Source organism: Phyllostomus hastatus, unplaced genomic scaffold (assembly GCF_019186645.2).
Source record: "Phyllostomus hastatus isolate PE091 unplaced genomic scaffold, TTU_PhHast_1.1 phas_scaffold_78, whole genome shotgun sequence".
In the NCBI taxonomy this organism is placed as follows: domain Eukaryota; kingdom Metazoa; phylum Chordata; class Mammalia; order Chiroptera; family Phyllostomidae; genus Phyllostomus; species Phyllostomus hastatus.
Window position 1 is genome coordinate 6137105 of NW_025334041.1, and position 16248 is coordinate 6153352.

Sequence of the window (16248 nt, forward strand, 5' to 3'; positions counted from 1 at the left end):
TGGGTTTGCTTCCCCTTGCTGTCTCTACATGCGACGCCGGCTCCAAACAGGTGCAAAGTTCCCCGCTCAGTAAAGTCTGCCGGAAAGGGCATGCCCTTTCCAGTTCAGTTGGTTTCAGACAACGTGGTAAGAAATGGGGGGCGGGGGGGCGTCAGTGTAACAGGCTCAGCACAGGGGCCAGCGCGTCCGTCCGAGAGGGGAACCGGTGCCCCTGCCTGGCCGAAAGGACACTACGGCCCATGGGAAAGCATTGTCCTATAGCACCTCTGGGTGCGGTTCCCTTGCGCCTCTCCTAGAAAAGCGAAACTCTGACCCGGAGACACTGAAGTGCAGAAATGACCGATTCTCTGTTGGCCCCTTCTTCTCAGACTGAAGAAATCCGACGAGAACCTAAGTAAACCCTCCCTGAACCTTTCCCACGCCCCCAGACGGGGCAAACATAGACCCTCCTGTGAAGAATGAGCAAGCCCAGAGATATCTGGGCATGTAAAATAACACTCACGATCTCAAAAGAAGAGTGTTTGCTTGAAAAAACTTGCTGTAGGAAAAGAGTGACATTTTATAAAATATTAAGTTCAGACTCTCAACGACAGTCGAGAGTCCACTGTAGCCATGAAAAGAGAATGCTGTAAGATCAAGGAAGACTCCTTTTAGGAGAGACAATGACTACCCGTGTGAGAACGCAGTGGCACTCCTGACCAGCCCTCGGTGGTGGACAACACAAAAACTGAAGGGCGAGCCAGCCAGCCAGCTGGGAGAATTCTGGAACTCCCATAAGAGGCATGCCGGTGGGTCCTGGGATGGAACAGGAAACCAGGAAGGAGAGAACATCGGGCAGAGGGGAAACGGCGACCAAACAAACAATAAAAGGCAACTTTCTTGAGTCGAGGCCATCTTTGTCTTCAACCCCGCACCCCACTGAGCGCCGGGCCCAAGCGTACAACAGCCTCTCTCTCCATCACGTCCTACTTTTTCTTTTTATTCCAAGGGGGAAGGAAAATCTTACAATCGTTCTGCCCAGCAGACAACTAACCAGGGTACAGATGCGGAGGAGAACTCCCTTTGGCACCAGACACATCTCTTAACTGTACATTTCAGAAAACCGTGGAATGTTCTCTGTAGAGTTCTGAGGACGGAAGAGTGTGTCAGACACGCGGCCCAGGCGTTTTCGTACGTGAGGGCCGCAGAAACGCCTGCTCAGGCTGCCAGAGACTCGGAAGACGTACCAGGTGTATGTCTCCCTGAGATGAAAGTGCTTTAAGAAGTATTCAAGTTCTCTCTGAACATGAAATCATAAGGTGAAGGTGAAAATAAATGCATTACTAGATTTAATTACATAAAATGTTCAAGTATACGCAATGTCAAAACTTCAAAAGTTAAAAGACAAATGAAGAATGAGAATAGCCCTGGCCAGGTGGCTCAGCTGGTTGGAGCGTCATCCCACGCATCAGAAAGGTTAAGGGTTTGATTCCTGGTCAGGGCACATGCCGAGGTTGTGGGTTTGGTCCCTGGTCAGGGAGCATATGGGAGGCAACCGATCGACATTTCTCTCCCATGTCAATGTTTCTCTCTCTCTCTCACCCCCTCTTTCCTTTCTCTAAAAATCAATAAACATATCCTTAAGTGAGGATTTTAAAAAACAAAAATAATATTTATAATATATAAGGCAAAATTTAAATCTTCCAATAACAAAGAGTTCCTGCATGTCAGTAAGGATTCCTGCATGTGAAATTTAAATTTTTAATGATCAGGGACATGACCGATCAATATAAAAAATAGTTTCCTCTTCAGCAGTGATCACAGAAACACAAAGAAAATGACGATGCAATATCAGTTATCACCTGTCAAGTAGACAAATGTTAAAAACTGACAAAGACCTAGTATTAGCAAGAATATGGTAAAATGAGTGTGTTTGTTCTCTACCAATGAGAACTGGAGTTGCCCGAATTTCTCTGTTAGGCAATTTGACAATATGTACAAAGTGACATGAAAATATTTGTGGTTTTAACCAGTAATTCCACATCCAGAAATATACCTTTAAAACTGACCAGTCCTTTGTTCAAGAATCTATGTCTATAAGTATTCCATCAAAGAGTTATTTATAAGAGCAAAAAATGAGGAAAGAAATAAAAATAGGGGATTAGATATATAAAATTATATTTCACCAACCACCCATAAAATGAAGTATTATCTAATCATTAATGCACATACTATGGACACATTTATTGGCAAGAAAATATGCTCATGGTCGTTTGTTAGTGGGGAAAGCAAGTTACGAAGGACACAGGTGACCCCGTTTTTGTGTGCACAAGGAAAACCGTTGGAAGGCTGCAGGTCAGTGTGGTAATGCTGGTGTCTTTGGATGGTAGAATTCTGGGTAACTCTTTTCTACTCTTCTTTCAATGAACATGTATATCATGTATGTGCAAATATCACAATACAAGATTTAGGGGATTGTTTCATTTCGCTTTCAGCCGATAGCTAAGGAAACCTGCTAAAGAAAACCAAGGCATTGCTTTACTGAATCTTTGTAAAAAAAACAAAAAACAAAAAACAAAAAAAACAACAACCCTCTGAAGTAGCTGTGGTTTCGGCACAGGCTCGCTGTACAGACACACAGGGAGCAGGCGGCCGAGTCATTCCTGCAACAGTCACCTGGAACAAGCACCTAACCGAGACGCCCTCAGTGAGGACCCAAACCACCCCAGGCAAGGCCACGTGCTTCGGGAAACGCTATAGACCGCAGATGGGACCCAACCCGGACAAAAGCAAACGGACGCACAGCTCACGCAGGGCAGCGGTGGCAGCTAACCGGGCAGGTCCCCGTCCTCGAGCCTGTCCTTCCTGCCCCGCCCCTGGGCCTCCGCAGCAGACGTGAGGGGTCTCCCCCGGGGAGGACAGCCTCTCGCACGCTCTCCCTCTCTGCAGTGAGCTGTGTCTCCGGGGGAGAGAAAAACCCACCGAGAAGACATTTAAAGAAACCACCCCTGGGAGCCCAGAAGCCAGCCCATCCTGGAGCCCCCACAACTAGGACTTGAATTGTGACATTTGTATCTGGTATTTGCAACAACGCACTGGTGTAAACTCTGCAGATGAGCGTTGGTTGGCTTGGGTTTTGGGTTCGTCCCCACCCCGCTGCATCCTTGTCACTCTGCAGCAGCAAACAGTTTTGAGAAATGACTGTGACAAGGGGCGATGCCGTGGGGCTGCTGAGGAGCCCACGTGAGCAGGACAGTCATTGAGCTTTGTGAGAGTTATCAATTGGGTTAATAATGCTATTGATGGTAGGCGCAGCCTTGCCATTTCCGTGTCATTTCATCATTGATTTCAAGCCTTTGGTGTTCCGGGTTCTTAAAATGTCTCTACAGGTTACCATTCCTCTCCCAGCTAAAAAGTAGCCCAGTCACTCCGAGCCGGGGCCACCTCTGTGGGACAGCATTTGAGAAGAGTAGAAGCTGGAGCAAAAAGAATAAAAGAAGCCCTGGCTAGAGTAGCTCAGTGGATTGAGCGCAGGCTGCGAACCAAAGCATCGCAGGTTCGATTCCCAGTCAGGGCACATGCCTGGGTTGCAGGCCAGGTCCCCATTAGGGGCCATGTGAGAGGCAACCACACATTGATGTTTCTCTCTCTCTCTTTCTCCCTCCCTTTCCCTCTCTAAAAAAAAAATAAGTAAATTTTTTTTTAAAAAAAACAATGAAAAAGAAAGACAATTTTGCTAAGAAAGTTGATGCTGAAAATGAAACTTTATCACCAAGTTATATTCAAGTAATGCTGTACAGACCGGCCCAAATCTCAGTGACTTAATACTATCATCCTTTCGCCCTGGTCAGTGTGGCTCAATTGGTTGGAGTATCATCCCAGAACTAAAAGGTTGTGGGTTCAATTCCTGGCCAGGACACATACCTAGGTTGTGGGTTCAATGCCCCAACAAGGCACGTTCAGGAGGCAACCAACTGAAGTTTCTCACATCAATGTTTCTCTCTCTGCCTTCCTCTCTCTGAAAGCAATGAAAACATGTCCTTGGGTGAGGATTAAAAAAACAAACGATCACCATTTCTTCTCACTCACACGTATGTTGCCTGGGGCCAGCTGTTCAGGAACGAGCTCTGTGGGCCTTGGCCCCAACCTAAGGGTTGAGTCAAGAGCTGCTACACACGCCTTTCATTCTTCTTGGCTGGACAGTCTACCCGGGCTGTGTTTTCTCACGGTGATGGCAGATGCAGAGGGGGCAAGGCCTCTACTACACAAAGAAATTTGCTAAGTCACGTCTACCATCAACCCACCAGCCAAAGCAAGTCACGTGGCCATGCCCAGGCCAATGGGGAAGTCTACCTGCCCCAGGTGGGAAAGGCGAGACAGTGAGTATTTGCTGCATTGCTCTTGTCTAATTATAAATGTTAAATATTCGGTGGAGAAAAATAAGCAAATACAGAAATTATTAACAAATCGTTAAAATTCCATTTAATGCTACCACCCAGACAGAATCGTTTTAACATCTCGGAGTATACCACTGGTTTTAAAATATTCTTTTAATATTCTTCTTAGAAAAAATATGTATAACGTCAATGTTAGACTAAGTTTGAGAAATAACAACAAAATCCCCCCGCCCTCTCCAACTTTCCTCAGTGTTTTCCCGCTCTTTCCCAGCTCCCCGCCCCCATGACACAGGCACCCACTCGCAGGAGGCAGTCACGTGAGTGACAAGCGCACGGCTGGTGAGCCTCCTGTTATACGATTACTACTACCCACGGTCACTCTTCCACATTCCTCCCCACTCTTCACACTTGTTGGAGTTGTTCAGATTCACGGATTCTTTTTCAGTGTACAAGCCATACACTACCTAACCTTCCCCCTGGACTAAATACTAAGCTGATTCATGGTTTTGCTTTTTAGATACTATGGATCATGTTCCTTTTAAAAAATTTTCCCATTTTTTAAACCTATGACCTGTAGACTCTCTTCCTCTGCACAGGGTCAGCCTAGATAGGAGGGCCATGCCTCGCAGGCACCTGCGAGGTGTGTTGAGCTCAGCTGTCTCCCGTGTTGGCTGTATAGCTTTAAATACTTGGAGCACATGTACACAACCGATCTCTAAACACTAACCCAGGACCTACTATGTGCTGAACCCGGGGACAGGGGCTAATGCCACAGGGGTGACAGGGTGGGAAAAGCCCAGGTCCTCAGGGAGCTTCAGGCCTGTGGGGAATACAGACAAGCAAACGGCAGCTTCCGGGTGAGACCATGCACATGCGTTTGCCCCGCAAAGCCAATGGTGCCTCTGCAAACGCACCACCCCGTCCCAGCCGTGCCGTCGCTGAGGAAGCCACAGCCTCGGATGCCGCCAGCACAGTCCCTTCTGTCCTGTTCCTGCCGTTGTCCTCCGGTGACGCAGTGTGACACCCTGGAGGCCTGCTGACAGCTGATTAGATTAGGGCTGTGCTCATTTGGAAAGATGCTTGTAATTCGATACAGGGGACCTGGTGGGTCCCCAGAAGCAAGAGCCTCTGACCCTGCTGGGGGCCGGGGGGCTGGCCCACCCTCTCCCCCTTCGAGCCTCTTTCAGATGGCCATCCTCGGCCAGCAGGTTCCCAGTGAGCTGCCCCGGCCCACAGAGGACCTCGATTTCAAAACAGTGCGAAGGATAAGAAAGAACAAATCCGAACATGCTCTCACACTGTCTTTTTCCCCTTTCCTTGGAAAAACAGTCGCTGCTTGAATCAAATTGAAAAGATAAATCTGACAAAGAAAGGGAGGTAGAGAGACCCTCAAAGCCCGAGACAGGCGCCGCCCCCCTGCCTCTATCCCCATCTGCTCCACGATTATTTCCAAAATATTAAAGACCGCATTTCACGACACCAGCGCCAGATGACGGGGTGGGGGAGCGGTGAGGGGGGACCGTTTCCCACGTGTTTACCTTGCCAGCAAAGGCGGTCGGTCGCCTGCCCTGTGATAACGTCTCAGCACAACCCCCAGCAGGCGGCCATCTGCAGGGTAGGCAGCAGGCACAGAGGGAAATCTGTGCTGTGTCAAGGACAAAACGAACCCTTACCCTGGCTGCCGAGGATGCACGCTCGCCCGAGAGCAGGAGGCTGCTCCGGTCTTTCAAGCCCTCACGCACTTGGTTTCTCAGTTTGAGAGGATTTCGTGGACGGGGTTTGGAGACTGCTGGCCCCCAGACAGCGCGGCGTGTGAGCATCCACGCTCTCGCCCTGTCCGTCTCTGACCGGCCCCTGAACTTACCAGTGCACGTACATCTTCCATTAAGCAGAAATTTCTGGCCGATTTTCATCGTGCATGTAAAATATGGAAATTTATCTCACCTAATTTCGTATGAAATCTTTAAGATGAGGGAAGGTTGTGGGTTAGGACAACAGGGCACAGACGCTCCTCCAACACCTTGCGAGCCGGCGGGTTAAAGACGCTAGGCACTAAGAAGAGAAACCTGAACCCTCTCTGGTCTCGTTTATTCTGTCTGAAGAGAGAGCGGTGTTCGCCGTGGTCAATCCTTTTCTCACCCGACAGTGATCAGGCCACAAGAGACAGAACGTTTCTCTCCGCTCTTTCCCTGTTCGGGCGCACAAGGCAGGTGGCCCGTGGCCTTGAGTCCTGATCCACCCATGCCCTGCTGCTCCTGCCCAAGGTGAGCCCGTGGGTGTCTTACCTGCCAGCAAAGCAGAATGCGCTGGTGGGCTCATTCTTCTGGGAACATCTCTGATCTTAGCCCTCACTGCCGCCTGAGAGAGTTAAAAAGACAAACCCCCGGTATTATGAAAAACAAGAGGAAAGTATTTTAAGCTCCATGCTTCTGAAGGGCATTTGTTATAAATGCCCACAGGCCTGCTCCCCAGCACGTTAGGTGGAGACAGCCACGTGGGCAGGCAGCAGGACCCACTAACACCTGTGCTACCCAGTGTGTGCGCAAGACTGGAGGACAGTCACCTGCCCCCTACATAATTGTATCTATTGCTCCCCTCTCTCTCGAGTTCCCCAGCCATAAAATGGGTCTCCTGGGGCTAACTTATCACAGGGGAAACACTTAGTATCTCAGCTCCGCTGGAAATGAGGAAAGAGGAAATTCCGGCATTTAAAAATCATTTTGGATGGCTGGAAGTGATTGCTATGCACCATTCATTGGTTCATTCACCTGCCTAATTCCCTCCAAAACTCTCCCTGGAGATGATGAATGGGATGGAGGATACCCACCTCGGCCTTTACCAAGTGCCTGGGGTCGAGACTGGCTTCTGTATGATTTCCTGAAGATTTACTGCTCAAGGCAACAGCTGCAGGATTGGTCGGATGGATGAGCCATCCATAATTCCTAGAGGAAAATCAGGGGCATCATTAGGAAACACAAGGTCCAATGATCCCAGAGGCAGAAACTGAGATCAGCATCCCTGAGCCAAGAATGAGAGGGCTGATGGGTGAAGAGCCCAACGCAAAGAAAGTCAGGAAGGAGCAGAGAGGCCCTGGTGGGAGCCAGTAACACAGTGCAGGCTGGAAGGAAGGCGGAGCAGGTCACTCCTCCTTAGAAGACTACTGGTTGCCGAGCAAGCAGCAGACAGGCTTAGCCATAGGGACAGAGAGTCCCCAAACCCAGTGACTTAAGATGGAAGTGTGCTTTCCTCTCGTAGTCATCTCGAGGAAAGCAGCCCAGAGTTCGGAGGACAGGTAGACCACCGTCAACTTGCAGCTGCCACCTTTGGGTCCGAGGTGGCTGCTCCTGCTCTTACCACCTGCCACCCGTGGGAAAGAAAAAGGGCCATCCCGTGGGAGAACTTGGCACCGGGGTGGCACACAGCACACCCACACACACCATCGTTCCGAACCGAGTCACACGGCCACCCCGAGCTGCAGCAGGGCCGCAGATGGAGCCCCTGGGTGGACGGCCTGTGCCCAGCTGACGCTGCCGGACCCCCAGCACCGAGGGCAGAGACGATAGGTAAGAACAGGCCGCGGGGCCCTGGATGTGAAAAGCAGTGTCTAACCTCAAGGAGCTTCACATCTAGTTGGGAAGGGACACACGCAGACTCACAGTTTTAGTAATAATGCCAAGCAAATAGTACCACGTCTTTACCAACAGCTAGGCATGGCACTTAGTATTATCTCATTGAATACGGAAGTGGCCCTACTGTGTGTACTTTACAGATGCCTCGGAGAGGTTAGCTGGCTTACCCCAGACAGTGCAGTTAAACAAGGAGCCCAGAGGCAAAGGGAATCTGGGCAACCCCAGAGCAGACGTCAGCTATGGGGCCCGTAGGCCAGATGCGCCCCTCCACCTGCTTTTGTAAATAAAGTTTTATTGGAACGCAGCGTGCTCCCTTACTCACACACTGTCTACGGTTGCTCTCCCACTACAAGGGCAGGGCTGAACGGTCACAACAGGGAGGAGGCAGGGACCCTGGCCGGAGGCTGTGGCAGTGACCCAGGGCCGTGACATTGTGAAGTCAGGAGAACAGATCAGCTGGGGTTTGGGACAGCTTCTCGGCGTGAGATGAAAGGTGCAGGAGGAAGAAAATGCGACCATTTTACACGAGCGAGGGATTGGGGTGCAAGAGCCCCGTTTAGGCCCCAGTCACTGCTTCCCATCTCCTTACCTCTGGAGTCCACAGGGGCCTTGGGCTCCTTCCGGAGCCAAATTCCAGACACTAACTCTCAAAAAGAGAAAAACCACCTTGCCCCAGAAAATGACAGCCCACCTGCTTCAGAAACGACCCAAGCTTCACAAAACCAAAGGAAGGCGTGTCAGAGCCAGCCTTGCTGCCGCGCCCCCTACTGGCCTGTTTCCTGCCCTCAAAGGAGTTACTTCTTCTGTTTGTGAAGGAACTTGTTTCAAAGGCCCCACAACAGAATCGACACGAGATTATCTCTGCAAGAGCAGGACATTTTAAGCTCCCGTTTTCTCCCTTTCATGAATTTGGATGCGGTTCCCCAGTCGCTCCGCAAATGATGATGAAAGGAACCGAGTCTGGTCGGCCCAACCGTGCAGTGCATTTTCATTTGGCGCGGGGCGGCTGGATGAATGCGTCTCTCCATTCACTCATTGAATAAATAAATTATGGGGTTGGAGCTCAAAGAATAAATAATGGAACAGGGGAGAGGGGGAAACGAAGAGGAGCGGACAAGGTAACAGAATAATAAAAAGAGCTCTCTTCCGGCAAAACGATGAAAGGTGATTACCTGCCATACAGTCCGCTGTATCTTTACTGGTCAGGTTTGGCTATAATTCTCTATTTGACTATTTCTTCACTCCCTCATAAGGTTTTGAACGGGCACAGGGTCAAAGATGAAATGCGCTGCCTTTTCCCTGAAAACAACTTGTTTAGCTCAAGCTGAAGCTCACGTGTGCGTTGTTGAACAGGCGTCATCCTCGGAGCTGAGCAGTTGTCGCTATGGCTCCCGGCCAGCTTGCGTGCCGTGTGTTTGAAGCTGCTAAGTTGAGGGGTAGCTTATTCCATAGCAATAGATAACTGGTCTCCTTGGTGTTTGGGGTGTTCACTTATTTTGGAAGGGGAGGTTGTTGGTGTTCCCTGTACATAATATTATGAATCGAGCCTTGGGGTTTTGCATGCGGCGTTGGCGACTCCTAAACCCTTTGCCTGGCTTCCTCTTACGAAACCTTGCCGAACTCACATAGGTCACAGTTCTTTTAAGATTCCTTCCCTGAGCCCCCGCCTGTGGGATAGGTATCTCTGCTTCATACTGACACGGTGCCCTGGACCTCCCCGTCAATATCTCTACGAGCGAACTTTCATTGAGCACTTACAATTCTACGTGTAGCCTATCTTTTCAAATCCTCTCGGCCACCCAGTGAGATAGACAGGAGCTGTTGGCAGTCCATTCTATAAAGACACTGAGACACAGAGGAATTAAGGAAAGCCTTTGAGGTTACCAGCTGGGAAGTGTCTGCCATCTGTGCCCCTGTGGATGGTGGGCACCGCAGTTGCCTGATGTTCCCATCACAGGTTGGCACGTAATATGCCCCCCTCTCTCTCTCATTATAGAGCTACAGGAACCTCAATGTGAGACTCATTCCACTGCTCATGGGACTCTGGGGTTTACCACTCAAACTCGGAGAGTTTACACTACCCCCTTGCAGCTGCCCGTGTCAAAGCATTTGCTGTGAGAACAGGGCTACCCAATCTAGGGCAGCCCGAGCCCCCAGAGGCTGGAGCCAGACCATGCCCTCTGCCCGCACTCCCCCAGAACCTCGCCTGCTGGGCCGCATGGGAAGAGGAACCTGCAGGTCGGCAGGGAGCCCACGTTGTTCTGCGTGGCTGCCGCTCCCGGGGCAGCCAGGGCGGGGATGTGCGCAGGTGCCCATGTAGGGCCACAAGTCGTTTCAGTACTTATCTCCGAAACACTCATCCCACGCTCGTCACTAGTTAGGCTTGACTCCCAGAAAAAGAGAAACGGGAGGGAAAGACGGCCACTACCATTTATTCTCCCTTCGCCCTCTTCCTCTCCCCCCCACCCCCTTTCCCTCTGGCCGTGCCTTACCTTTGTGTCAGGTTTCTTTTTGTTGCTGCTGTTGTTTTCGCTCAATCCCTTCACCCAACCCCTCCAATCCCCTCCCTTCTGGGGGCTGTCAGTCTGCTCCCTGTATCGGTGAGGCTGTTTCTATTGTTTGTTAGCTTGCTTTGTTCATTAGATTCCAGACATGAGTGAGATCATGGTTGTGGTCTCTCTCTGACTGGCTTACTTCACTTAGCCTAATAATGACGCCATTTTTCCCATCTGTTTCCATCAACGGTTAGCTGCCATTCCCTCCAAGTGACTTTGGATTATTTGAAAATAAGCACTGTAGGTCTAACTCAGTTCAGGGTACTAGAAAAAAGAATCCACTGGGCAAATTGCCCCAGCGCTGCTGGGTGGGGAAGGCTCAGAGGCAGGCAGTGTAGCCAAGGCACCGAAGTACTCCCTTTGTCGGCGGGAAGAACTGACGGATGCTGGAGTGATCCGTGACTCCTTCTCACGCCAGAGGTGGCTTGAAGGAACCCAACTGTAAGCTGCTTGTTGAAGCTAAGCCTTAAAATATCCCCAAAGCCAAAGTATGTGTATTTACTAAATATACATTAAAAATGAGAACCAGAGGGCTTTCTCAATGCATAGAAACACACATACACACAGAGTAATAATGTATAAAAATATTCCCCCAAAATAGTATACACATGGCGAATATGACATAAAAACACTTTCAAAAACACTTTTATGTCACTGATAAAATCAGAAGAGATTTTGAAGCAATGAAATACTTGACTTAATACTCACCAGGTTTCCGATACTCTTGACAAACTTGGAACGTTTTTTCTTGGTAACTATCAAGTCTTCCCACATATGTGCACTTAAGGGACATTTGAGATCAGTTTCCAGAGAACATAAATGCTCCAGAGGAATAAGCAGGAGTTGAGGAGGGAGATCTTAATTTGCATATTTCCTGGCTTCCGTGCCTGAACTGTCTTGGGCATAATGTTGCCTGGATAAGGCGTTCAGTGTTTCGTGGGATATGACAAACGTTCCTTTTTTTGCCGGGGTCTCTAAAGCCTTTGTTCTTCGTGGCTGTGCCTTCTCGCTCTCATCGACCGAATTTACTAAGGAAGACAGCGATGCGGAGGCTTCCATGTGTGCGCTCAGGCCGTTTTTCATTTTCTCGCAACAGAATGCACCCTCTTACACCTGGGACAGTGCCCCGGGGACGGGAGGGGCCCTGGGCGACCCACCGGACAGGATGCGTGACTCGTGCAGGGCTCGTACTCATCCACCCGCCTCTCTCGCTGACCTTTGCTCCTCCCCCTGGAGTCCACAGGGTAACAATCTGTCACCAGAGGAGATGCTGGGCCTGAGTCACTGGTAAAGCTACCTCTTCCCTGATTTTGCACAGCCAGGAATATTAAAACCTCGCTATAAGGCGATAAGCGAAAGCTAAAATATTTAACCAGGAAAACCTGGATTGGTATCACTTCCAGGTCTATCAAATAACCAGGAAAAAAGCGATGCAGCTGCCTGACCTCCCTGGGCTCCAGCTGTGGGGGGCACATCTACCCCAGGCCCCGCTGTGCTGCAGCGCCAGCTGCTGTCCCCTCCTGCTAAAATCCTGCCGGGGCTGGTTCCACAGGCTGGCTGGGGCTTCCTGGAGAGCAGCAGCGAGGAGGCCAGGATTCTCCCAGGCAGCTGCAACCCGTTTCTTCAGGTTGATCCGGGGATACTGAGCTGGAAAAATGTGGGGCACATGGAGACCCCACTTCCTAAGGCTGCTGACCATTTCCTCAGCTCTCCTGCCCCTCCCTCAACTTCCTCCCCCCACCGCCCCCGCACACCCCACACCCCACACCCCTCCGAGGAGATCAGAGTTCTACCACCCACTCCTGGACTGAGAACAGGGACTGGATGGAGAACGGAACCCACTTCTACCGTGACCTGTCCAAACCCAGGGGCTTCACGGTGTTGGTAGAGCAGACACCAATCAGATCTCCTGATTCCTAGAGTGAAGTCTTTCCCCTGCTTCGCAGGCTCACGTCAGAACTACCATCCCTTCCATTATTGCTCCAGGCTCACGGGGTAGAAGACACACGCCCTCTGCCAGCAGAGTCCTTGTCTAACTCCTTACTGTGGAGGCCCAGTGCCCCACCCACTTTCCCAAGCCCGGGCTTGTTGTTGCGTCCGTGACTGAGAAAAAGGCGGGCGAGTGGTGTGGGGGCGGGTCGTGTTGTTCTGTAAACTTCTAACGTGTCTCACAGGTTGCGCACCTACTCAACACAGCCCATAAATTCTGCCCCCCATCTCGCAGGCCACCTACCTGCTCATTCGCTCTCCTGGCTTAACCTACCTTCTGCGTTTCATCCATTCTGCTTGTTTTTCCTGGTGCCTGTAGTAGCATTGAATATTCTCAAGTCCTACAGCAAACACATAAAGAGAGAAACCTAGGGGGAAAATAACATTTAAAAAAAAAACAGAGAAAATGTCTGATTATAGTGGCAGGAGGAACGGAAACCAAAACAGAGAGAGGCTGAGTCACAGTAATGGTGGCGTTTTGAGCAGAAAGAGGTGGCTGGTTCCCACTAAGGGGTGACAATGAAGTACCAGCCCCCCGAATCACAGGGCCTTCAGTATTGAAAACCCATGTCCCCTTCAGGTGAACCTCAAAACCCCCCAAGTTCTTCTATAATGCTGTTTTAAAATTAGAAATAAATTAGAGGTATGTCTAAGGGCAAATCACGTCAAAGCAATCATTTGCATATCACTGAATGCACTTGTTCAAAGATCTTATTTATTTTTAGAGAGGGGGAGGGGAGGGAGAAAGAAAGGGAGAGAAACATCCATGGGTGGTTGCCTCTCACACACCCTCTACGGGGGACCTAGCCTGCAACCCAGGCATGTGTCCTGACTGGGAATCAAACCGGTGACCCTTTGGTTTGTAGGTCAGCACTCAATCCACTGAGCCACACCAGCCAGGGCTGGATGCATTTTTTTCCAAAGGGCTTCAGGCCCTCCCTCCTGTGGGCTTCTCTCCCACGAGGGTCCTCCCCTGTCTCCTAAAGAGAATCTGGAATCTGTGTGTCTGGAGGCGGTTAGGGAAGGAAGAGCCACACTTCTGTCTCATTAACTAATTGAAAATGTATCTTTTTTCAATTTTATTTTTCAATTAAAGTTGAATATCAGAGGATCACATTGTAAAGTGCATAAATGAAAGTGCATCTTTATTGTTTTCTCTGATTACCAAGTAGTACATTTATTATAACATTTCAACATTAAGTCACGATGTAGATTTCATCCATGCTGTAGCGTGTGCCAGCATTTTCTTCTTCCTGAAGGCTGAGTAGTATTCTGTTGTGTGTACACATTTTGTTTCTTGACACTCAAATCTAATGGGGCATTTCTGTGCTAAATCCGGCAACTCTGTTCTGAAAACAGCCATCTAGATCAGCTTTTTGTAGAAATTAGAGCAGAAGAGAACTCATCCCGGAGGACATTTATCAAAGAAACAATAAGGGGACAGAGCTGGAAGCATCGTCTTCTCTGACGGGGCACGAGCCGTGGCAATGAGGTTCAGTGAACCCTAACTCTGTCCACACCCTGTGTCGGCCGTTCTTGGGCTGCGGCCTGTGCAGGAGCTGCAGGGCGTCTGTGGGCCCTTTGAACTCCCAGGCCACGTTGCATGCACGTGTATCTCGTGGGGAAAGGAACCATAATTAGATTCTCAAAGGTGTCTGACACCCTCAAGGGGTGCAGGAGGTGCCCCTTATTGGCTGAGGCCAGAGTTTTGAACTCAAGAAGGCATTTTTGCTGGGGGCTCAGGCAGTACTACTTTTCAGGCAATCCATTTCCTGACTGTCTAAACTCACATACGGAGAAACAGCTCAGCAAACGTGGAAGAGTAGGAAGTTGGCCCATCTCCTGAAACAGCCCTTCCCAGTGAGGATGCGTTTGGGCTGGCATGCGCTCTGCCTCTTCCACAGACGCCACGTGGGAACCAGGTCCTCAGGGGTCCTGGTCTGTGTGAATTTTCCGACAATGGTTTAAGTTAAGAGGCATATGCTTTAGATGCCAGAGCCCCTTAAACAAAGAGAGTAAGAAAGAGAAGAGAGAGAGAGTAAGAGACAGACAAAGAGCAATGCCTAGGCAATGAATACTCTTACTACCTGTGGCAAACAAGTGACCGTTCTGATCATCGCCACTTTATTTTTTCTCTAGAAATCCTTCTTCGATCTGCCAGCGGCCCTTACCGACGAGCTCGACTGGCCGCAGCTCTCTGGCGCCACGGGATTCCTCAACTCCACCAGCGGGTACGTACACTTCCAAACCCTCATTGATTTCAGTAAATCGATGTAAAACTAGAGCAGAAGACGGGGTTTGCCCCCAGGACGTTGAGACGTGAGCTGTTAGGAATTTCTTCCAGAACATGAGTAACACACAACGAACGCACCCCCGACACAGCCCACCACGTGGCAGACGGAATGCACATTATACTTGATCAGGGCGGGTAGGTGGGGAGCTTCCCACTGTGGGGGGTGCTCTGGAGTCGCCCTCTGACGGAAAATACTCAAAACGTCACCAATTTTCTCTGATTCGAGGGACAAAGACATTTACTTGATTATTTACCCTCAGAAATTAATATTTATAAAACCAAGAGGCGAGTCTCAAGGCCCTGGAATCATCCTGGTGTGAACGTTCTAGACCTGAGGGAGGGGCGGCGCCTGGGACCCCAAGTGACATGCGGCCCGATGTGCTCTGTGTGATGATGGGGTGTGGTCTCGGGGCCCGCAAACAGCCGTTCCTCACGTGAGCACCCTATCTGTTATTTAATGGAGGGCACTGCCTACCGTGAATAATTTACCTGATGCTATCTTCACTCCTTTCTTTCAAAAACAGTTAAATACTTGCTACCTAATCAGACACATAGGCTATACATGTTTTAAAGTTAAATAAGGCTTGTCCCATCTCTGCAGTCAAACCACATTCAAGTAGGACAGAGGAGATAAATGTGTAAACAATGCTACTATGAGATAAATGCGCCAAAAGACAGCGCTCAGCCCCAGAGCCACGGGGTTCACAGGCGAAAGCATTCACAGAAAGACCATCAGCCTCCTCCTTTTGGTTGTGTTAGGTGAGGGGCCCGGACCCTCAAGGATTTAGGAGAGCACGGTGAGAAAAGAGAGCAGAGAGAGAGAGAGAGAAGAAACCAGAAAAGGTAACCAACCCTCAGGAAATCGCATTCACATTTATGCAGAAATCAGCTGCGCATAGAGGGCACGCAGAGGAGATGTGTTTTCCAGACTGGGTGTAGGTTTTCGAGTCTAATCAGGTAAGAAACTAGGCTGCTGCTTGTCATTCGTGCAATAACACTAGTGGTCCCCATGGCACTGATGGCGAGGAGCGAGCTCCTCGCGGCATTCGCAGCGTGCTGCGCGTCACTGATTGACTGAGTGTCACGTGGAGAGCGGTGTCCCCTCTCATCCCTCCGTGAGGTCGGTGGCATAGCTTCCTGCTTTTCTCGGCTGAGGAATCCGAGGTTGGAGCAGACGAGCTAAGAAACTTGGCTGAGGTGGCACACGCGTAAGCATAGGCTGCGTCCCCATGGAACCCGGCATCATGTCAGACCAGACAGTAATGGGGTGAGCCAGGGGCCTCCGAGCCCGCAGCGCGCACTGGTCCGGCGCGTTTTCATTCTGCCTGCGGAGCGCGGCTCCCTGCAGCCAGCGTCCCTCCGTTGGAGAGCGTGGCCATGGGGCGGAGGAATGACTGAGCACCCGA

General features: G+C 50.2%; 1 protein-coding gene across 1 annotated transcript in view; it reads left to right on the forward strand.

Moving 5' to 3' along the window:
* AOAH (acyloxyacyl hydrolase) overlaps positions 1-16248 on the forward strand; it is a 133788-nt gene that overhangs the window by 60594 nt on the left and 56946 nt on the right. The window contains exon 12 of the mRNA XM_045827765.1: positions 14689-14780. Within this exon, the coding sequence (XP_045683721.1) occupies positions 14689-14780 (92 nt within the window). The remainder of the gene's footprint in view (positions 1-14688; positions 14781-16248) is intronic.